The following is a 22672-nucleotide window of genomic DNA, read 5'->3' as shown; positions in this document are numbered from 1 at the left end:
TTCGTCGGGTTTCTGATGTCTATATGCGGCATTGCGATTTATTAGACGCACGTGCAGAAAGACACTCAGGTAGAAACATCAAGGGGCTCAAGCAGGCGGCACAACACACATGCATGCAAACTTTAACAGTAACAAAGTGTTGGGTTTCATTCCAGCAACCCGACCCCCCAGTTCAAAAATAGCGAGTCGTCCTCTAGCCCTTGGAGCATGCCCAAGTGGCATGTGTCCAAAAGGGCCCCAGTTGGATTTGATTAAGTATAGACTATATGCATTTTACAAGGTTGCATCTGCTTTGGGACATGGATGCAAAGGCAAGGGGAAAATATGCTTATGAAAACCCGGCACAATGAAAGAAATAGACCCCAAAATACATAAACATTCATCTTAAACTAATTTTTAAACCCCTTAAACCTCAGCAGACTGATTTACCAGTACCTATAGAGTAAAACACTTATTCCATAAACTCCACAAAGGAGGTGGAATGATGACACAATGAGGTTATTTTAGCATACCTTATATCAGACCTGACTTGCATCACCCGACTGTTAACATGGAGCAAGAAAGAAGGTGGATCCCAACAGTGAAGCATGATGGTGGAAGCATCATGCTGTGGGGGTGCTTCGTTGCAGGATCGACTGGTGTCCTTCAGAATATAAATAAATGGCACCATGAGAAAGGCAGAATATGTGGACATATTAAGGCAACATCTCAAAATCTTTTTGAAGCTTGGCCTCAAATGGGTCTTACATGTAGAGGATGACCCTAAGCGTACTTCACTGCACTCACTGTATTCCCTAGAGTTGGATAAGTGACAAAAGGCACTTTTAAAGCAATCAAGGCATCGTCATAATCCGGCAGCACAGCTGTTAGCTTTAGCTTAGCATAGGTGCTGTAATGAAGTGTTGTCACTTGGCCAGTTGTTCGCAAAAGAGATAAACTCAAACGTCAACGCAATTAACACCCAGGAATAGCGTAGGCAGATATGGACTTGGGACTATATTCCGATGAAGCACCACTACCAGACGTGAAGACACCACGCAGCACCTGAAAACCAGTCACGCTGGTGTGTTCAGGTGCTGCGTGGTGTCTTTGCACCTTTATTAGGGTCCCCATTAGCTTCCACCAAGTGGTAGCTAGTCTTCCTGGGGTCCCACATAACAAATTCAGCTATGAAAATAAAAAAAAACTGAAATTGTGCTAAATAACTAAATAGAACAACAAAACAGATTAAATATAATAATTCAGCAAATAACTGAAGTCACTCTAAGTGTAAATAAAACACCAATAACCAATATAGTCTCCGAAATACAGCACACAAATTATGAATCTATACAGTGACTTACCAAGTACTTAGCCATATAGGACTATAGCAATTTATGTTTAAGTAACTTCTTAAACTACAATCAACTACTGATGTTTCTGATATTACATGGGAGCATATTCCAAGCCAAAGCAGCTCACTAAGGTACAGTCCTCATCGTACAATTTGTTTGTGGTCTTGACACCACCTCATGACTTGTACTCACTTGTCCAGTACAGAGGCAGCGGTGCTTTGCCCAAGTCTAGATCTGTCCTCACTTATCCAACTCTGGGCGATACACTGAGTGACTAAATTCCACATATGGGTGGTGTAGTATCCTTTTAAGGACAACAAAGTTAAGGTATTTAAGTAGCTATCACAAAGCCCTACAATCAGTTTGAGTTTTTCTTTTTCTTTTTTTTGAGAGTAAAAGCTGAAATAAATCTTTCTAGCCATTATTATCCTGACATCCCCCTTGGAATATGATCCTAACTGAGCAAAGACAGTATGTTTATGAGGTTTAACTGTCAGGTATTGTGCAAAACGGAGTTGGAGAGAGGGTAGATGTATAGAATAAACTGAAAGGATTTCAACACCAAGAGGTGTTGTTGATGTAAATAATGCGCATAAAATCCGCATCCTGCTGAAAACACAAATACAAAAAAAGTGATTCACATCCTTTTTATGAACATTTACTGTTATTTACATATCACTTTGACGTCATGTACAGTACAACACACACAAGAAGCGTGGAAATCAGGGTAACGTGTGAGAAACGAGACAGATACTGTCGGTACAGTAGTGGTAGTAGTTAGGGCAGCGCATCTTGACTTACTTTGATAAGTCAGTGCCTTTTTTTTGTTTTTTTTTTGTTTTTACTCTGAGCTGATGTTGGTACCTCATCACATACAGTATGACCTAAAAACACATTCACGGCCGACCACATTTGCAGCCAGAGGTCATGTTTGACAAAACTTCAGCTTCAGAAAAAGTCAACCCCGGTCATTACCAGGGTGGGATTACTAAGAAATCGCTACAAGGCAAAGATGGTAGTAAAGCTCTGCTTCCGAACACATAGGCACAGTATCAAAAGAAAACTTCAAAGCCCCTCTGAATTACAGCTTTGACATTCCTTCAATGTCTTCTGGGTTGTGCGAATACACCCAGGAGAACAGAAACCCATGTTTTTTTTTTTTTGTTCAAAGGAGGCACTTGCTCGGGAAGAGAAACACTGCTGCGTTCATAGCTACGCTCACAAGAGAGGCTGATTAAGTTCAGATTTGAGTTTTAGCACAAGAAGAGCATACTGATTAGAAAGCAGAACGCCCTGATGCGTACTCCCAAACTCACACGTTCTCTCTTATGCTCATCAAAAGTGTGATCTTTTACGGGAAGTGAAATAAGAAACTGGTCAGTGGCCTCGAGGAGCACGCAAATAACCGTCTTTTTTCTCTAAGGCACCACCTTAAAAACAAAGACAGATTTTTTCATTGTTAAAAGGTTGATCACTATTAAGTCAGTAGGCATTTAAAAAAAAAAAAAAAGGTGAGGAGACATATGGAGACGTCGTTGTCCACCTTCACCATTTCAGGAGCTGACAGCATCACAAACTATTTGGTAAAGTGAAGTTACTATGCAGTATCATACAAAAAAACACCATGTCAAAATGTACCTCAGCAAAAAGCTTATAAAATATAATATGAATAAAATAATATAATAATATTCCTTGGTCCATAAAAACTATGTTACTCTTAAAAAAATTTCCCTTGCTCACAATCGTTAGATCAACGTGTTTTTCAATAAGAATATTTGACCATGGTAGTAAGAAAGCAGAGTAAAAAGTAGCTTCCAAACCCTCGAGTGTATAAAAAAAAATGTTATTGTACAAATGTCATTGCTGTGAGAGTTAAGATGTCATACACAAGGTTGTTTTTTTTTTTTGTTGTAGGTGAAGATCAAGGCAAACAAGTTCCTCAGATTGGGGATTATGACATGTCCAAAGGTGTCCACAAGAGGGCGCTAAAGTAAAGGGTCAATTATCACAAGTCAGAGCTTGTCTTTTTTTTTTCCAACTCTCAAGCATTTCTCTTGATTTCACAGTTGCCTCATTGAAATGCTTCTTTGCAGTTCTTCCCCGGGTCCATGGGCCTCTTTGGAGTACATGCCAACAGCTTTACACTCAGTCATTCATTGCACGCACACACACACACACACATTTAACTAACGCTACTATGACAGGACCGACATAGATGACGCAGACGAGGATATGCCTGAGTCAATACTGCCGTAAGCCCCGTGGCCGTCCCCTAGGCCGCCCAGCGAGGACGAAGGCGTGGATGAAGACACTGGCGATGATGAAGAGGTGCTGTGCGTCCGCAGAATGGCCCCGGCAGCGCTGCAGTGAGGACGGGGCCCCGGTTCAGGGGTGTAGGTGAACGTCAGGGCGGTGGAGTAGATGATCCCGTCGTTGCGGACGAGTGTGACGGGGACCTGGACCGGCTGCCTCACCCAGCGCCACCCCTCCCTGAAGGCAGAGATGTCCGGCACCACACACAGGATGATCTCCCCGCATCTAAGGGAGCAAACGGACGAGACACTATTAAGTATGCGGGGCATAACACGAAAACACGCACACGTGAAAACTTAACACGCTCCTACCTGTACAAGGTGTCCGCCTCCACGTCCCCGAACCACACTCTGAGTTTAGGGGTGAAGTTCTGTCCCGTCAGCTCCAGCATGGCCACGTCTCCTCCGCCATTTAACTGGGCACAGAAGATAGCGTTTATTTAAACATCCCAAATAGGGGAAAACTTTAAGAGGCTCTCGTACAACAACAACAGTGTAAATGTACCTGCAGACTTTCCACCACAGGGACGGGGGTGACTGGTGTTGGGACGGGGCCCATGCCTTCGTAGAAGGTGTACTCAGCTTTGTCAGTGCTAATGATAGTCCAGGAGGCTCCATCATTAACAATATCCTTGTTAGTCTCTTTGGAGCACGGTGTGGCCTGAAAAAACATGCAAATTAAAATAAATAAATTAAAGAAATAACACTTTTTTTTTTAATTTTAACACATACACACACACACACTCTTGAGGAGGCTTTCTTAATGTCTGGACTCTCATATCTAGCTCTCAAATGCTAATTAAAGTCTGATGTGGGTGCTAATTTCACATCGCACGTCTGTGGTGAGCAGCGTTCTCACGGATGGCTAAATGTTGTCTGGGTCATCACAGAGGGTTTTTTTTCTTCCAATTTCTCTTAAGATTAAAGTAGTTGAGTAGTATCGAAGTAAAACAACAAAATGGTGAGAGTTTGGCTCATGGGAGTCGTGTTCTTCCCGAAGATGAAAATACAACAGGAGCAGAATCTCAAGAAAATAAACAAGCGTGAGGCTAAAGCTAGAATGGACTAAAGCCATGACGATAGCTAGCTAGTTAGCCTCGAGCTAGCGAGATTATCCTCCTGAAACATGAGCTTTTGTTTGTTATGCATTTTTAATTTCTCTAAGGTATTTTGGAAAAAATCATGTCCACACACGTGGACACAGGGATTATTATTTCACTGTATACGATAATAAAGTCACCAATATGTAACAAAGTATAAAACTGAACATGGCTGTGCAAAGACAGAAAAGCAAATGATGAATTGCCAATTTCCTCAAATGAGTATTTAGACAGATTACTTTATTTATCCCCGAAGGGAAATTAGGTAATAGGTGAAGTTATAGGTTGTTACTATTGATAAAATTTGTTACGTTTGCGAGTCATATTAAACTAGAGAAGTTAATAAGCATAAATAAATAAGTTTCAACTGTAACATTTGATGAGGTTGTTGTTCTCTTCTCACATGATCGGCTGCAGAATGAATTCGCTGAAATTCTCGCTATCATGTTCTCGCTACGCATGTCAAATGAAACAGTATAACCTGACACAAACCTGAAACTTAATGTCCCCATATGAGGACACATGGTCTCATTAGCTCATAAAGACTAAACTCTGTATCACAGTTAAGGTTGGTGAAAATTAGTAATATTAGTGGCTAACTAACATTAGTTAACTTAATGTTAGCTAGCCAGCTAGCGAGTTCACGTTCGCTAGCTAACTTTAGCTGCTGCGTTGGGTCTCAATGTTGGAAACTCTCTCTGTTGTTATGTTTTGTCAGTTTACATAAAGTTGAACACAGCGTCCCAACAGGCTATTTAAACTTGTTTTGTTTTCATTGTTCGTTTAGCATATTGTGAATGGACAGCCTACTCCTGAGGCTAGTGCACCGTACGTGCACATATTACTTTATCTTGAACATTCCTGTCCTTGTACTGCTGTTGATGTGTGCTGGCAACATTTTCAGGTTCTGTTTTATTTTCCACTTTGGGAACATTTGACATGGAAAATACACAAATGGGGTTTCTTCGGCAACCGAGTCGTGAGTGCTCCTCTAGCGACCTACTGCCAGATAAAAAGAAACGGGCAACAAGCGAATCTTTGCAAACTGCAAACTCTTTCCGCATTTTTTCCCTCCGCGTTGCGTAACTCACAGTTGAAGCCCTTCCCTGGCTTGTGGCTGTAATGTGTTGTAATGTCAGTAAAAAAAATATATATATATAAAACTGCATTTGCACATGAAAACGCAGTGCAGAACAACTACAACTCCCAAGATATATGTCAACGAAAATATTCCAACGCAGAAAAACCCTTTTGCTACTACAATTCTGATTTGTACCACTGGAAGTTTGTTTTTTCTCAATAGCAACAGCATTTCAGTGTTTCTATGGTAAATAGCAGACTCTCATTCAACTATTCCTGAGATGGGATTAAAGAGCAGAGAATAGGACCAGAACAACTGTCCAGCACAAAAAGGCCTACGTTCATCTTTTTACCACATCAGTTTTAGAATTAGAGTTTCTTTTAAATCCATATTTTTATTTACTCCACGACGTTCCCAGTTTCCATTTAGACAATAAAAAACGCAGATTTCGAAAAATTATTTGGTATTATGCAAAAAAAGAAGAAATGTATACTTACATTATAAAAGAAAAATGAATTACGTCCTTCGTTAAGGTTTACAAAGTTTTTCCCTTTAGAGACTCAGGTATAAGAGATACGGTTGAGAAAAGCTTTTTGTTGAGTTGTGGGGGCTTTTACTTTCACATCTTAATGAACTAGAATAATGATGGTTTAGAGTTTAAGCTTTCTGTGGTCAAAATGTTATTCTTTGCTGAGTGGCTGATTGGTTGTGTTACTTATCCATTTTTCTTTTCTCTTCCTTTGTTTTTCTTGGCAGATCGTGCACCTGGTGTGTGTTTGGATAGTAAGCACATGTGTGTGTGTGTATCTCTATATATATATACACACACATAAATAAAAAAAGACTTAAAAAAAAATCACTCAAACGTGCGCGTGTGAATTCGCACCTGGAACTGGATGATCCTCTCCTGCGAGAGACAGAGATACATCCGGTCCGTGTCTTTCAGGTAGAAGGCACACTTGTGAAGCTGGGACACTGGGTCGTCTGCCTCCAGCAGCGCGGACTGCTTGTCCACTTTGCGAATGACCTGAGGAAACGAAGCCCGTCGCACAGACACACACACAGTCAGGGGCGAAGACATCTGGAGACAGACACCAGAAGCGTGACGTCATCTTACCAGTCTGGGCAGGGCCATGCCGGTCACAGAGCAAACCAGTTTGACCGTCTGGCCGTAGTGGATGTAGCCGTCTCTTACAGCAAACTCCTCTCCTTCAGACTCCTCATCGTCCACTAAACATAATGACGGAAACTCTCTTTAATATCTGGCTATTAAATTAATAAAAAAATAAATAAAAATGGGGAAAGGGAACGCAGAAAAAACAAGAGGTGACTCACGGAGGTGGATGTAGAAGGCGCCCCACTGTTGGGAGCTGGCGTGAAAACTGCCCCCCTCCACATGCAGATACCTGGTACTCACCGTCTGGGAACGCAGGCGGTTAAACAAGGCCACCTTCGTCCCAGATGCTATACACACTGGAGGGGGGGGGGTAGGGGGGGAGAAAGAGGAAAAGAGAGACCAAAAAACCGCAATGAAACGTCAGGGTGTGGCGCGGCCGTACAGCTGCCTCCCACCAAGCGTGCACAGAAGAACACACTGCAACTCACAATCTGCGTTTTTCAAGGACTGTTTCTTCTTGGACGGCTTGGAGATGACCTTGATCCGCTTGCTGAGGAAGACTCCTATGTTGGAGCTGTTTCCGTACAACATCTTCACAGACAGCATGAAGTGCTTCCTTTTATCGGAGTCGCTGATATACAGCGTCTTGGCCGTGCAGAAGTGCTAACCGCATGGGAAAGAGATTTAAAAAAAAAAAAAAGAAAGAAGAAAAATAAGGGGATTTTTTTGGTGTTTTTGTTTGTCACCCTTTCACTTCCCTCTTATCTCCCACGGTGGAGCGAGTTCATTAAGGGCAGCGGCTCAAAACCAAAACAGGAGAATATGCACGAATATCAGTAACAGTGTGTGCAAGACAACAGGACTTTGCACACGTGGGTGGAAGTGCAAAGCAAGGCTGAATATTTCGGTGCCGTGGTTAGCTTGAGCGGTTCATCAGTAATGAAGCACGGAAAGAAAACGAACGGACAAGCAAATAGATCACCGCTTAAATTAATTAATAACTTAATTAGTGGACAGATACCATGAAGACTTCTGAGTCTGAATTGTGCTGCGAGTTATCGTGAATTAAAAGAATGTTTTTTCCAGCCTGTAAACTGATGATTAGATGAACCACTCAAAAGTTGCAAAAATGTCATAACTAACTCTCTACAAGCTTCACATCGTGCCTCTATTACTGATAATTTCACACAAAACTGAACAATACTCAACTTTCTTGCACAATTTGATGTTAAACACAGTTCAAATCATGTTTTTTTTTTTTTTTTTTAATTTGTATCCAAACCAAGATCTAACGTGTGCATGCACCCGGAAGGAGGGAGGACTTTGCCTTTCTGCAAAAATGCCTCGTTCAAATACAAGATTCACACACACACACACACACACACACACACACACACACACACACACACACACACACACACACCTTCCCCTCCAGATTGAGCTGCTGCATCTCCTGCTCGCTGTTGCCAATCCCAATGAACGCACACGGCTGAGCGTCCTGCTCGGTGCAACCCTCCCTCTCCATGCTCTCCAGCTTCTTCTGCCAGCCAGTGCCCAACAGGTACACGCACGGCGGAGGACAGAAAAACCTGACGGAGGCAAACACAAGTCAAAAAAACAAAAAAACAAACTCCCAGTGCGTGCGTTTTAAATAAACACAAGATGCTGAACTCAAACAAACCTTTTCTCATTGCCGTACGACTTCTGTGCGACTTTGGCGTGCAGGATGAGCACCGTCTGGTCACCCTTCTCCTTCAAGTAATTCCTCATAGCCTCCCTGAAAAACATGCACACGCGTTATAACACTTTTTGACGCGCGCTGGTATAAAAAAAAAATGGTTTCAAGTGTCTGGGCTGTGAAGGACGTGCTCCATTTCTTTCCCTCTACCTTGTCAAACGCTGAGGCTGCGGTCGCTCACCAAACTTCCTGCCAAACAAAAACATCAGTGCAAGGTGTTTACACATGGTTGTGGGGGAAAAAAAGCTGAGTGGTGAAATGAAACTGTATCAGTTCTTCAAAAAAATGAAAAAAAAAAATGCCTCAACCTCATCTAAAGGTGCATTATGGTTTGCCTGTTTTCTGTGTGAGTTTTGGATTTAGAACTACTTCTGCAATTTACAGTAACCCAGATTTAAGTGTGAGCTGAGCACTTTCAAAGTAATATTTTGAACAGCTGCTTTTTAAGAAGGCACATTTTAATAATAAATTAATAAATAAATAAATAGTAGGTTTGTTTTAAACACTTATAACCCAAAAATGCTACATGACACTGTACTTAAAAAAAAAAAAAAAAAGAAGGACTTAAGCGAAGCAGACAAAAGAGACTAGAGGACCGTCGGCTGTCACGAAGTTTTCTGCAACAGTTTAAAACTTTGTTAACATCGTACGTGCGAGTTCACAGAAACGGCAGAGAAACCAGGCACACACTACGAAGAATAGTTTTGCCCAACTCACTCCCCACGGAGCCACAAGGTAGATCAGAGCTGCGTGGGGTGAGCGAGCCGAGAGCGAGGCAGCGGGACGCGACACCCCGACACATCACCGGAAAACACCACGAGCTGCCACTGCTAAGACATTTTTCATTTTTTCTTAATAACGTTAGACTTGGAATTTCAGCACTTACCCCGTAACAACGGGCGCCATCTTCCGAATAACTCCCCCCCCCCCTCCACCCCCAAAAGAAAAAAAAAAAAAAAAAGTCCAACAATCGCGAGATCCCTCCCCCAAGTTCCCCCCCCCCCCTCACCCCCCCTCTCTCCTTAACCAAAGCCAACGGCACAAACAGAGTGGGAGGAAAAGAAGGGAGAGAACGAGGGGGAGGTGTGATGGGGCAAAGGGGTGAGAAGTAGGGGAGAGAGGGAGGGGGAGGGGGGGAGGGAGGGGCAGAGGGCAGACGCCAAAACAACAGGCGTGGGAAAGTTGCAAAGTCGCGCGAGAGTAGAAAAACTCTCACAATAAACATGAATGGAGATGGAGCGGCGGTATCGCGAGAGGATGAGGCGTTCTCACAACTCGCTTTTTTTTTCTCCTCTCCCTTCTCACACTGTAACTCGATTCCCACGCCTTATTGAGCAATAAAACAGACTGCACCTTTCCACACCGCAGAGCTGGAACCACCGCAGCTATACGATAAATGATCTGCAGCACTGGAAAGGCGTGCAGTTATGTGAAATCCTCCACATGGGGTTTGATAAGACGTGCAATTATTTATTTTATTCTCAAAGAAAGTTTTTTTTTTTTATTTTAACCAGAGGAGGGTATATACAGCAAGACCACATTACAAATAAATAATAAAAATTAATAAATTAATAAATCGACATCAAACTCAAAGCCAATAATATTTCAGAATAGATTTTATTAAATAAATGTAGTTGCAAATAGTGTAGGTAAAAAAAAAAAAAAAAATGTGTACAAAAGTTCAACAAAATAAAGGAAATCAATTAAGACAGTACTAGATGAGCAGTAATTCCACAATCTGTCACAGCATATGCCCACAAAACTGTTATTAAAAGTAAGGTTTACATGAATCCTAAAAAAGGGGCCACATTTATACGATACAGCGCGGGCAACGGCAACAGGGTTAAGACACTGCCTGGTTTTATACTGTACTTTAAAATCTCATAATGAAACCACTTTATATGGAGATACACAGCACGAGCAACGAGTTCGATGATGACACAATAGCTAGTGAATGTTTTGGCAAGATGAGGGCCAATCATTTCTGCCACCGCTAAACTGAAAATATGCGTGTGAAACCATAAAAAAAAAGGAGGTTGTGTGACGATTTTTTTTTTTTTTTGGAAAACCTGATCAAAAAATAGACACACTCACTGGTTCTGCATTTACCAAAAATGCAAAGCCAGCAACCCCCAGCAGACCTCAACAGTCAACTGACACGCCGTCCTCTACTTCCCCTCAACACTTGGTAACATCCAGCTCCTTATGTTGACCTGATATTGCAAATGACGTTTAGACTCAAGCGCAACTGCAAACTGATGAACCGCGATTAAAGCCACACCAGCATCTGAGGAATGAGATGCTGCAGATGCTGCACCGTGTCCCCTCTTGTTTACTTTTATCAGGTCCATCTTGCACTGTTGATGCAAGATAACGCATTCTTGGTGTCATTTTTTTTTTTGTTTCGAGGGTACATCATTTACAGTCCTCCGCTCAGGAGTCACAAAACCACACCTAAGTTTCAACAGTAACTGAGATGGCAGCGGTGATTGTGCCACCGTGAAGTCAACGAGGGTTTGTTGAACCGCAACTGCAACAGTCGGCCGCCGTAGTGCGCTGTCCTAGAATAGGGATGAAAACCTTTGTCTATAACACACAGTCAGTATTAATACTTTAGTTATCATGTTTACAAACTATTCTTCCTGAGTGAGAGAAGATATCTGGCAGGTTCTCAGCCGCTTTGTAATTAAAGACCTTTGAAAAGAGGTGTTTGGTCCTATAAAGTAGTGAGTGACATTCAAATAAACGAAGAGGTTTAGAGAGAATCATTGCAGTTTTGACAAAATAAATCAGTTTTCCCGTTTCGCATATATAAACATTTTAAGTTTATATCTCCAGCAATCATGATGTAAACAGTGTCCTTCGCTTTTGTTTTTTCCCGTCACTTAGGGACACGCTTCTAAATTTTCCAGAAAATCTTCTTTCTGTAGAGCACATAGGAGATGAGGACCCAACAGGAAGTTGCTAAAAGGTTCTGGATGAGGTGCTCGACGTGGGACTGGCTGTTGACCATGCGCCAGCGGAAGGGAAAGTAGTCCTCGAACACTTCATGGCCCACGTACACAAGGATGGAGTTCATGCCTGCAGTCAGGAGAGAATGAAGCAGAAGTCACAATCACAGAGAAATGCAGAAAGAAATGACGAATGATGTAAATTTACCAGATTTCAAGTCTCATGCCATCCTCCACAAAATCACTTAACATCAAAATCCATTAAATATTGTAACTTAATTTGGGCGATAATAGATTTTTTTTTTATTAGTAATGAGCTCACAATACTAAAATCATTCACTAATTAAACTCCTTTTGTCAGATAACACACCCAATCAGGCATAACATTATGACCATAATATTGTGTAGGTCTCCCTCCAAAACAGTTGTGACTCATCAGAGAATGGACCTGGGTCTTCTGAGGGCGTCCTGTGATGTCTGGTAACAGGATGTTGTTATTTAGTTCTTGCTAAACTGTTTTTGTGTGTGTGTGTCTGTGTCAGGCTGCATCCTGCTGGGGATGTCTGCTGCCATCAGTGATGTCATTGCTATAGCGTGGGGGTGTCTGGTCTAAGTCCACATGAACATCAGGACCAGATGTTTCCCAGCAGAACATTGAACTGTCACGAGATGGTCAACGTTATTCACTTCTCTCGTCAGTGGTTTTAATGTTGTGGCTGGTCGGTGTAGTTCTTACCAGGGTAATAGAAAGGTGCCCCAGACCACCACTTCTTCACGTCTACTATGTAGTAGACCACCACTAGCAGCACAAAAGCAAAAGAGGCCAGTGTTGTCACATAGGACAGAGACCTAGAGGTGAAAACAAGAGACACATATGGGAAAGTTAAACACACAACACTGGAAATATTTGTTAGAAAGCTACTTTCATACGAGTCACAACAAGGGTCAGTACTTAGTGGTGATACATTTAAAACCCAATGAAATTGAGAGTTAAAACAAAAGAAACTCAGGAGGAAGTAGAGAACATGAAAAACACAAAGAGTTTCAGGATGTAACATAAGTATACGCCCACGAGTGCAGGATGAGTCATCAACGTTTTTAATTGATTTCCCAGAAACTCATTGTAGGTCAAAGCACATAAAATATCGTCACCTCCCTAAAATAATGGCCCTTTTAAAATCCCTTTTAAAATAAAGTCTTTTTTTTTTGTGACAAAACTATTTTTAATAATAAATATCATATATTAAGTATTTGGTTCAGTTTTCTGTGTTTCCTGAAAAAATCGGGAAAAAAAGACTTGGGCCATTATTTTGGAGGATGTCGATATAAAAACTGTTATAAAAATTTAATTAGACTTTACGGGAACTTTATAGTTCAGTAAAAACACGTGACAACACGTACCACAGATTCTTATTGACAGGAATGAAGCCCTGGTCTGTGGAACACTTGGTCAGAACAGCCGATATGATTCCCTGTGGGACACAAGAGAAATTAAAACTATTTGGAAAAGGAGAAAACTTATACAGAGAAATATATAGAGATACTTATTTTAACATTAAGTTTAATAAACTCAGTAAGACTAAACTCCTTTACAGTCTACATACTGTATAATATTTATGTTTGCTTACCAATAAGAAGCCCCACACGAGGAACCTCGAGATAATGCTTCTGTGAACGTCTCTGTAGTGTAAAATTATTTTCCCAGCCTGAAAATACAAATTAACAAATGAACTGTTTATTATTGTTTGAATAATGAAACTGGGCATGTGGGAATAATTAAAGGGAGGATGGACCAAACCTGTAATCCAAGAAAAGCCATGAGGATAGAGTTGATGCTACCGAGAACACCCTCTGGATCATATGGCATCTGAGTTGCATAAATGACCTGAAGCGATATGAAAACAGAAACAGATTTTCTACCCTTGCATCACTTGCAATGTAAGCAACGGTTGTGGTTAGCAAGTGTGTGCAAAAGACTGTGCGTGTCTCCTCCCTGTACGTTTGTTTGTTTTGGTGGAGGACACTAACCCGTGATGTGGGAGTCTGGTGGATGTGGCTTTCTCCCAGGAGCCAACGGTCAATGAAACCAGCTGCTCCACCAGTACAGTTAGGATACAGGCCCATGTCTCCAATCCCACCTGGACCCAGGTAGCCTCTGTTCCAAAGGAGTGGGGTGAAGTCATTCAGTCATGTAGGATTATTTAACAAGAGAAAGAAGTTCTCAAACTCTTCATATATAGAATAGAATTACAACCCAAAAGTAAATATATGTCTTGTAAACTTGTAATTCGTGCTGTTGAACAACCAGTAGCACTTTTCACGAGGACTGTCAGAACCACAGACAATCAAAACCTTTTCAAAATCCTGCAGCTTTCTGAGCATTTCCCTTCTCACATGCACACAGAAGCACACACTTGACTCACTTTGGGCAATCTGGTACAGGAAGCAGAAAAGTGAGGCACAGCCAGAGGACTTCTAAAAGAATCACACACAGCCAGGCTGGCCAGTAGAGCAAGATGTCGAGGAGAGGGGACCACCAAGCCTCCTGGAAGACAAACATACGCGATCCTCAATCAAACACTTGTGTGTGTTCTCCTTCAAAATATATTTAGCATAAAATAGCAATAAAATCCAAAGAGAAATAAAATGAAGTAAAATTGCTGACCATTGGAAGGATGTCAAGGTGGCCTCTCGCCACCAATAAATCCAGGCTGGCTACAACCAGGTACGACCAGGCGAGGCGCTGCAACACACCTGGGATCCTTAGGTTGTTGAAGGACACTGTGGAGTAGATGAGAAGGTGCACGGATTCAGACGAAACAGATCAAATAAAGAGAGGAACAAAAAAAAAACACTGCAATTGGGCAGCTGGTATTTTTTTCTAAAGATGTCTGACACTGAACAATGTGTGAGGAGCTTCATTACATTATACTGATTAATTATTGATTAGCTTGGCCTAAAATATAAACTACCTTAAAGAACTTCATGCTCTGAGAAGGAAGGCTAATAAAAGCAATCTGAAGTCCTTTAGGAACATGTGTAACTTGGAGTAGATGAGAAGGTGCAGAGATTCAGACAAAATAGATCAAATAAAGAGAGGAAGAAAAGACCATCGATGATGTTTTCCATCTGATGAAACAGAAATCAGTGCGGTTCTATCTGAAAACAGCTGGCCTCTGAAATCAACATCAGCCGTCTCCAGCCCAGAGAGAATTTAAACTTTAACCTTAGACAGAGGTTTGATTAGTTTTCTCCTCATCAATATATTGTTATTATATAAACTCAATCTGAGCAATTTGCTTCCAAAACAGCTAAAGTCTATATGCATGTCATGATATCTTCTTTTTTACAACCTGCGCACATGCAAAAGAAAATACAGCAAAACATAGCAAATCTCTCTTGACACAGTGTTCGGTTAAAATTTTAGACGGGAAACTTCTTCACTTTCATTACCGCAATGTCCTAAAAAACTACAACATTCTTGATCTAGACAGCTATCAAATCTTTATGGATGCCTGCCTTGAAATGCTCTTGCCCTCCACCACTGAATGAATTCATCCAGAGACAAAACACTGAAGGGATGAAGAAGGAGAGTTCTAACTAGAGGTGACGGTCGTGCATCGAGGCGCAGAATTAAATTCTCCCAAACGGTTTCATCTGTAAGAGGAACACTAGAACTGCTAGAACAAGACCTCCACACAACCAAAACTGTGACAACTTTAAAAAAAAAAAATAAATCTCAAACACTGGCTAAAAATAAATCAGACATGTAGCCACGTAGCCTAATTAGTTTTCTTAATCTGATGCATAGTCTTTGGTTCTTGGTCCATTAATGTTTTTTTATATATATATATATAATTGTGGGTCAGATGTTTGGTCATAATATTGTCTGTTGTGATACTGTCTGTCTGTGTCTGGCTCTGTAATTGTCTACTGTTGTTTTGAAGTTTTACAATGCTACAGCTAATCATAAAGAAAAACGGCAGCTTAAAAAGACAAACAAAACAGCCAGAAACCAGTTGATAAAATAAGAATTCTATGAAAAATCAGAAGAAGAAAAAAACACACACACACACACAAAGAATAACTAATAAGCTAAGCAAAACGCAGCTACTGATGAATCTTTCAGGCGCACTTTTTTTAAAAAAGACGTGAATAATAGATGATCAGACCATAATAATCAGTCGCCGTTTTTCGGCCACTTTACGATTATTTAAGAAATATAGCCGGACAAAATTTCTAAATTTAAACAACTGCGTTTATTATTAGCAAATATAAATAGCTAAAAGGCTTTCTCGCTAAAATTTGAACGTCACACATCGATTGATCACATCGTGGTTAGATTAGTAGGCCCGTACGGTTGATTGCGGTACTTTTGCCATGAAGTCTGTGAGATAGAGGATAAGAATCCAAAATATTTTATTTTATTTCCTTATTTTAACTTTCAACTGGAAAACAAGATGTGCTCTGCTAACACCAAATGTCAATCTACAAGCCGTTTGAAGGGTTTATATCATTGGTTTAAATTCACAGACATTCAAGGCCAACTGAGGCCACGCTGTCAACATTATGTCCACGTCAGCGTGTCCAGCACAGGTCTCCGAGGTTTAATCATTAAGTTAAACTATCGACATGACATGAGCCAGTGAAGGACACGGACCAGTTTGTGTACACATTTCGAAAATACATAACTGACAGTTGCTATAGAAATTGCTATAGAATTGCTATAGAAATTGCTATAGAAACGAAGAGGGCTTGCTCTTTGATGACGTCACCATGAGGTCATCATGCCGTACGGCCACGGAGGAACCGAGGTTTTAAATACAGGTCCTCTGACAGTAGTCTGTCAGAGTCCATCTTTCGATGGACATTTTAGGACCCCTCACCATCACTGTATGGAGGGGGGTACGACTCTGTGCCACTGGTCACAGAGACAACAAATCAGCTTTTCCATGAGAAAAGACACCTGATGGATGTGGAGACTTTGCGGAGTCTCTGCCTGCACCCATCGGGTCTCTTTGCTGGTGGAGAACAGATCTATTCAACAGACAGACAGACAGACAGACAGACAGACAGACAGCTAGATAGATAGATAGATAGATAGATAGATAGATAGATAGATAGATAGATAGATAGATAGATAGACAGATAGACAGACAGACAGACAGACAGACAGACAGACAGACAGACAGACAGACAGACAGATAGATAGATAGATAGATAGATAGATAGATAGATAGATAGATAGATAGATAGATAGATAGATAGATGCATCAACAATGACCACAGTCTAGTTGTTTCCTCACAAGGAGGCATTAGGTAAAGAGTCTTACGGCCTGAGGTACAAATAACCTCCTCAACCTGTCTATGGACACACAATGACACTCCTAGATGGTGGCAGCCATCACCATAAGAACAGTATTGTCGACTGTGTGTTAAAAAACACAGTTTCTAGCCGCCTACATGGCATGGGATAACATGGGAAACGTCACACAAGTGAGTTTGTGAGTTTACACTTACAAGGTCCCTGGCAGTAATTTGGGTTAATGACAAAGAGGCCGATGATGAAGAGCTGCATGCTCCTCCACACAACTTTCTTGAACAGGGAGCAGCGGGTGGAGCCCGCGCGCAGCAAGGAGTTGATTGACAGCGCGATAGACGTTCCCATTATGAACACAAACCTGTCGGACGAGGTAAAACACAATGTGTAAGAAAATGATGCAGGCGAGAGTATGGTACATTAGATATGAGTAGTCTTGGACTTCCTGGCTGAAAGCTGTGCTCAAGGATCCAAGGATTTTGGTCTGGTTCATTCCTTTGTTTTTAGCTCGATGTGCAGTATTAAATCCGGCCATGAAGAAAGTTTAAATAAAGAAAAAAAAAAAGTCTAATCTCAGACTAGTCTAAACTAAAAGTGCAAGACATGTCATCAAGTTTTTGTTTTTATTTTCCTGCATATAGTTTACAATTTATTTTTTCTTTGATGCTAATGCTAATTAGAAAATACTTTATTTACATATTGAAACAAAACGTTACATCAACATTGCAAAAATATATAAACTGGCTAATTTTCACTGAGATATTTTCTACTTAAGGTTTTTTAACTGTAAATAGTAGATTACACTAAGAATGCATTTTTTCTTTTTTTACAGTATGTATCTTTAACAGTTATTTTCTAAAGTAGGAGTTTATTCTCACACACTCTGACAGAAATCTTCACTACACATACCTGCAAAGGGGTTTCTTAATAAATCATTAATAATAAATCATTTATAGCCTGTAGTACATGTTAGTATAATTTGTTCCTAAAAGTATTGCATATATCCAGTACATTGATATATTATATTTTCTGATTTATGCTACATAGTGACAAAGAAAGAGATGTCAGACATAAAAACCTTTCCCTTTTAAATGCTAAAAAATCTTTCCATGTTCCTTGTTCCCATGTTTAAGAATACAAAAACCCTTTAAGGAACATTTTGGTTTCTCTGGAAAATGTACTGCAATACATGAGTTTTCTTTCATGTGCAACAACCACAGTGTAAATTGAACAGGGATGAATGATTTAATGGTCATGATACTCATTACACACAGTACATTCAGTGTTCACTGACTATTTAATGTGTGAAAATAAAGAGCATTCCAACACCTCATCAGTTCAGGAGTAGAGTCAATTTCAGTACAAAGACATGGTAGGAAAACATACAAAAAAAAAGAAAAAAAAAAAGAATCTAAATTTAGCTTACCAAGGGAAGACAAGATCTGCAACTGTAAGGCCTGTATGGTGACGAAATGGAAAGGCAGGCTTCAGTATCAACAACAACAACACAAATACCAAGACAGATTACAAAGATAAGGGAACTTGAAGTTTAACAGGGTCAATCTCACCATTCCAGCTTTCGTGTTTGAAGAACCAATAACGTCCTCCTCCGTAATTCACAAACACCATAATGACTAAGGAGATACTGGAGGAAACAGGAAAAATACAGCATTTACTGAAAAGCGTCGATCATTCAGGGAACAAGCAGAGTTACACATATTACATATTTGCTTCAAATAGTGCACTGATCAACAAATGACGGCATTTAGGCACCGGATCCATGATGATATTGTCAGTGGGCGGCCACTAATGCTCGACAGTTCTAAAAATTAGACGCCAAACTGGCACTCTGGCATGAAAATCTTATGGTAGATAAGTCATGATGGAGTATAATGACAAATCTGATCATGTGGTAAATGGGTTAATTCTGTATCGTTGACTGAGCAGGCTGAGCTTTGTGTGTGTGTGTGTGTGTGTGTGTGTGTGTGTGTGTGTGTGTGTGTGTGTGTGTGTGTATACCCTCTAAATGTGTCCAGAGATCGAAGTCTTTTACTGCTGCCTGGTTGAGGAGGGAGGATGTTGTCAGTGACTGGTGCAGCTATCTGAGGGTAGCCCAGTTCCTGAAAGGAGATACCGACTTTAACAGGAAACGTAAACGCTTCTGCACCAACTTGCACGTACTGCTGAACGGCATTCTTGAGCTCCTATTTAATATCCTTGGCTTTATTTAAAAAGCTAACAAAACCTTTCACAGTGGTATGTTCTGCTGAATAAATATACATGTATTATGATATATACTCTTACAAAAAAGTCAGTCAGTATGTTACAAAATGTTAAATTTTGTTGGAAAATGCAAATAAATAAAGATGCTATTTTATTTAAAAGACCATCACAGCAAATACAGTTAGTGTTTGGTCATCACTCACAGAGTTGATGAGTCTCTCTGTCTCCATGGAGCTGCCAAATCTGAGTACGAGACTCTTCACCACATTAAGTCTGGACAAGAAAAAAATTCAACCAGTTTACAAGTGATTCTGTGCACATACACGAGCAAACAGTTCGACCTGGAGACACGATCCTCTGTGCTTGTTATACATGTTTATACCACAACAACGCAAAACATCTGTAACTAATTCAACACATGATTTGTCGACTTTCTTTTATGTCGCTTGACGTGGCAGAGTAGATAGTCTGATCACATTTCTACTTAGGATTTATACAAAATAAACAGACAACAAGAAAATAAGCTTACTCTAATATTCTTCTTCCAACAGGCATGACCAAGGCCAGTCCAGCAAAGATCAGAAAAGCGACTAAGATCGCTGTAAAGAGAGAGACAGAGAGGAGGATGATGTTTAAAATGAATCTACGATATGGGTGAATATAGCATCATGACAAGTTCCTGAACGTGTTCATGCATGCGAGACCCACGTATGTAGCTGTTCACGGGGTCCGCATCAGTCACCACGGAGCAGTTGGCCGCTGAGGAGTTGTTCAGATTTTTCACCCACAGAGAGTAGTTCCCGTGCTCCCCAAAGTGGAAGGGAACCCTGGGAGTTTGAAGATGACAGACCAGCAGCAACTGAGCAAAACTTCACTGACATTTTCATTTGAGAGTATATGTAAATGGTCACATTGAGATAATTTACTTAAATTATACAATCTGTCACTGAAGCCCGTGTTGCATAATTAGGCAGTTGGTATTTTTTCTAAAGATTTCTCATGGCGTCTCAAATTGCCACTGAACAATGTCAATGAGGAGCTTCATTACATTACGTTGATTAATTATTGATCAGTCTGGCCCAAACTATGAGCTACCATAAAGAACTTTTTGTTCTGAGGAGAAAAGCTAATAAAAATGAATCTTGATATTGATGTCCTTTAGGAACATGTGCAACTTAAATCAGATTAATTACGCTGTCACAGACAGTTCCTGCAGACTTTTACATTATATTCGTAGCTAATACCATCACACATTTCCACCGATCAGGCATAACATTATAACCACGTTCCTAACATCTAAAATAGTTGTGACTCATCAGAGAACGGACATGGGCCTCCTGTCTGGTAACAGGATGTTGTTAATGGGCATCTCTGTGGATCATCCCTCGGATGCTTAAACAGTTTGGGCTTTAGGTATTTTTGAATGCCTTCTTCTGCTGTTTTTCATGTTTTCTTAGGCTGTTTGTGTGTCTGTGTCAGGCTGCATCCTGCCGTGTCATTGCTATGGGGTGGGGGTGCCTGGTTTGGTCTAGGTGGGTGTAACATTCACACGAATACCAGGACCAAATGTTTCCCAGCAGAACACTGAATTGTCACAAGATCAAGGTCAATTTTGTCAGTGCTTTTAATGTTGTGGCTCATAAGTGCATATAGAAAAGCCTTTTTTTTTTTTTTTTATGAATGTAAACATACCTGCATAGCTCTGTGTTGACAACAGTGCCGTTGACCTGTAGAGTTATTTCATGCTGTGTGCTTACAACAAAGTTTACTGAGCTGGGCTGGCCGGGGCTGGGCCCTGCAGGTACCACACCTAGCTCCTGGTACAAACACTAACCGTACAAGAAAATAAAACAATAATTATTATGATCAGCATCCAAAAACAAAACACACAATCAACTGGAGGGGAATATATGTGCATGAGCCTACTTGGTAGCAGCGCTTTGACATCCACGACACCACCAGCTCAGAGTCCAGCTCATTGTTGACTGTCAGTAGCGCCTCATCCATCTTCAGAGCTTTGTGCTTATGGTGCCTGAGATCAGCTGGAGTAAGAAGAAACAGCGGTAGATATCGTGCAGATCTTTATAAATGACACTGTCTAGGAGCTTTCGACACAGCAGTTTTCCGTTGCTGACCCCACCCAAGACTTTATTCAATGAGCAGACACCACTGACAAGATTCAAAAGAACCAGAAACGCATAATGTTTGCCATCACACTGGTTATTACTCAAATGCGCATGAGCAAATCACTACTGCACGTTGACGTATTGAACATATCGGAGATAACCACACGGAGGGGAGTCGACGCGTTTCTTCAAAGCCTACAAAAACAGATGTGCTATGAAACACGCTTTGAGTAACTTACCTCAAATCTGCTCGCTCGTAGCTATAGTAATGGACGTGAAAGTGATCCCATACCCCCAATTCAATCGCAAGCTGCAGCTACAGCGAGGACGAGGAAGTCTTCTGACAGAGCCGGAGTTATGGCCGCAGAGCCCAGCGGTCACATGCTGAATTAATCCGTAAAAATACCCCCCTGGAGGGAAGTTCAAACGACTCGAGCTCAGTCTGTGGCTGTCAACTGCTCCTACAGTTGGTGCTAATGCTAAAGCTAATGATTCGACCCGGTTCATAGTTAAAATAGTAAAAGAAAACAACGTGTCAGTCGTGGTAAATATTCAGCTTTTTCAGCTACGTAAAGATTGTTGCTGAGATTGGGGAACAAGCCAGCTAGCTCAGTAGCTTCCTAACATAACCACAAATCATATCCCTTTTTTTTTTTTTTTTTTTTTTAAAGTTACTTACATGTAAATATTTCGGCCGACAGTGGTGCCGCGAAAACGGCCACGAGCAAAGCAATAGCAGCAAAGAAACCCATATTATTTTCTTCAGGTTGTGTTTCCACCTTCGGCCTTTTCTGCTTCACCCCTGGCAACGAAGATATGTGTTTTGTGTTTTCCTTTACTTTCTTTTTGGCCATAGCAGGAGGCAGATCCCACCTCCGGTGCTTCCCTGTTTTGATATTGTAGTGGACGCGACGAGGGACAAACTTACTATTTTTAGTGACGCTACCTGTTCAGATCGCAGGTAAAAGTCCAAATGTCACAGCAAAGCATGTCTTGCGCTCACACCAGCGTTTCACTCTCATATAAGAGTTATATAATACAAAAATTGTATTTTCACTTGTAAATATTAGGGCTATTTTGACCGAGAAAAGGCATTCAACTATACAAACATAATAGTCACATAACAATCTCTACATTGTAAAAGTAACATGGTAACATTAGCCTCAGATACAACGGCAGATGTCGCCTTTCTCTCGGATCAAATGTTTGTCATGTGATAAACACATACACAATTATAGGCGGGGTTTGTGGTCAAACTCTAAATAATGATGTTGCAAAATATTTAAGTTAACTTGTTTAAATGTATATTCACATATACCTCTGTCTAATAACTTTAAAAACTACACGAGTTTCCAAATTATTTGAATTCC

The 22672-nt window shown here is 40.8% G+C and overlaps 2 protein-coding genes across 3 annotated transcripts; both read right to left on the bottom strand.

The window, feature by feature from the left end:
- Positions 1 to 2152: 2152 nt before the first annotated feature.
- rbpja (recombination signal binding protein for immunoglobulin kappa J region a) lies at positions 2153 to 9634 on the bottom strand. The gene is made up of 11 exons (XM_047579570.1): positions 9569 to 9634; positions 8833 to 8871; positions 8626 to 8721; positions 8368 to 8533; positions 7433 to 7607; positions 7163 to 7300; positions 6945 to 7057; positions 6714 to 6854; positions 4152 to 4307; positions 3959 to 4062; positions 2153 to 3872 (listed from the first exon to the last, which is right to left on the bottom strand). Exons 1-11 carry the CDS (start codon positions 9586 to 9588, stop codon positions 3530 to 3532), a joined length of 1491 nt encoding a protein of 496 aa, XP_047435526.1. The 5' UTR covers positions 9589 to 9634; the 3' UTR covers positions 2153 to 3529.
- Positions 9635 to 10280: 646 nt separating this feature from the next.
- On the bottom strand, positions 10281 to 22569 carry hgsnat (heparan-alpha-glucosaminide N-acetyltransferase). Of its 2 annotated transcripts, none has more exons than XM_047577988.1 (18): positions 21982 to 22569; positions 21103 to 21218; positions 20869 to 21005; positions 19885 to 20003; positions 19706 to 19775; positions 19380 to 19449; positions 18973 to 19073; positions 18522 to 18598; positions 18380 to 18410; positions 17154 to 17314; positions 14299 to 14414; positions 14057 to 14178; positions 13662 to 13788; positions 13432 to 13518; positions 13262 to 13339; positions 13035 to 13105; positions 12370 to 12482; positions 10281 to 11763 (listed from the first exon to the last, which is right to left on the bottom strand). In XM_047577988.1, exons 1-18 carry the CDS (start codon positions 22154 to 22156, stop codon positions 11582 to 11584), a joined length of 1953 nt encoding a protein of 650 aa, XP_047433944.1. In that variant the 5' UTR covers positions 22157 to 22569; the 3' UTR covers positions 10281 to 11581. The 2 variants fall into 2 exon arrangements, with proteins under 2 accessions (XP_047433944.1, XP_047433945.1); XM_047577989.1 differs by having other exon boundaries at positions 21542 to 22121.
- Between the last annotated feature and the right edge of the window lie 103 nt (positions 22570 to 22672).

This window comes from Mugil cephalus, chromosome 2 (genome assembly GCF_022458985.1).
Source record: "Mugil cephalus isolate CIBA_MC_2020 chromosome 2, CIBA_Mcephalus_1.1, whole genome shotgun sequence".
NCBI classification, from domain to species: domain Eukaryota; kingdom Metazoa; phylum Chordata; class Actinopteri; order Mugiliformes; family Mugilidae; genus Mugil; species Mugil cephalus.
Note: the sequence above shows the minus strand (reverse complement) of the source record. Positions and strands in the feature narration are given on the sequence as shown.

Bases quoted from the DNA above. Each gene is read 5' to 3' on its own strand.
- rbpja (XM_047579570.1), bottom strand. From the start codon at position 9,588: ATGGCGCCCGTTGTTACGGG. The intron at 7,301-7,432 runs GTGAGTTGCAGT...CCCCCCCTCCAG, and splicing joins GTCCTTGAAAAACGCAGATT to TGTGTATAGCATCTGGGACG. The intron at 4,308-6,713 runs GTGCGAATTCAC...ATGTTTTTTCAG, and splicing joins AGAGGATCATCCAGTTCCAG to GCCACACCGTGCTCCAAAGA.
- hgsnat (XM_047577988.1), bottom strand. From the start codon at position 22,156: ATGGCCAAAAAGAAAGTAAAGGAAAACACAAAACACATATCTTCGTTG. The intron at 14,179-14,298 runs GTCAGCAATTTT...TTTGTCTTCCAG, and splicing joins ACCTTGACATCCTTCCAATG to GAGGCTTGGTGGTCCCCTCT. The intron at 11,764-12,369 runs GTAAGAACTACA...TCCTGACTGCAG, and splicing joins GGCACCTTTCTATTACCCTG to GCATGAACTCCATCCTTGTG.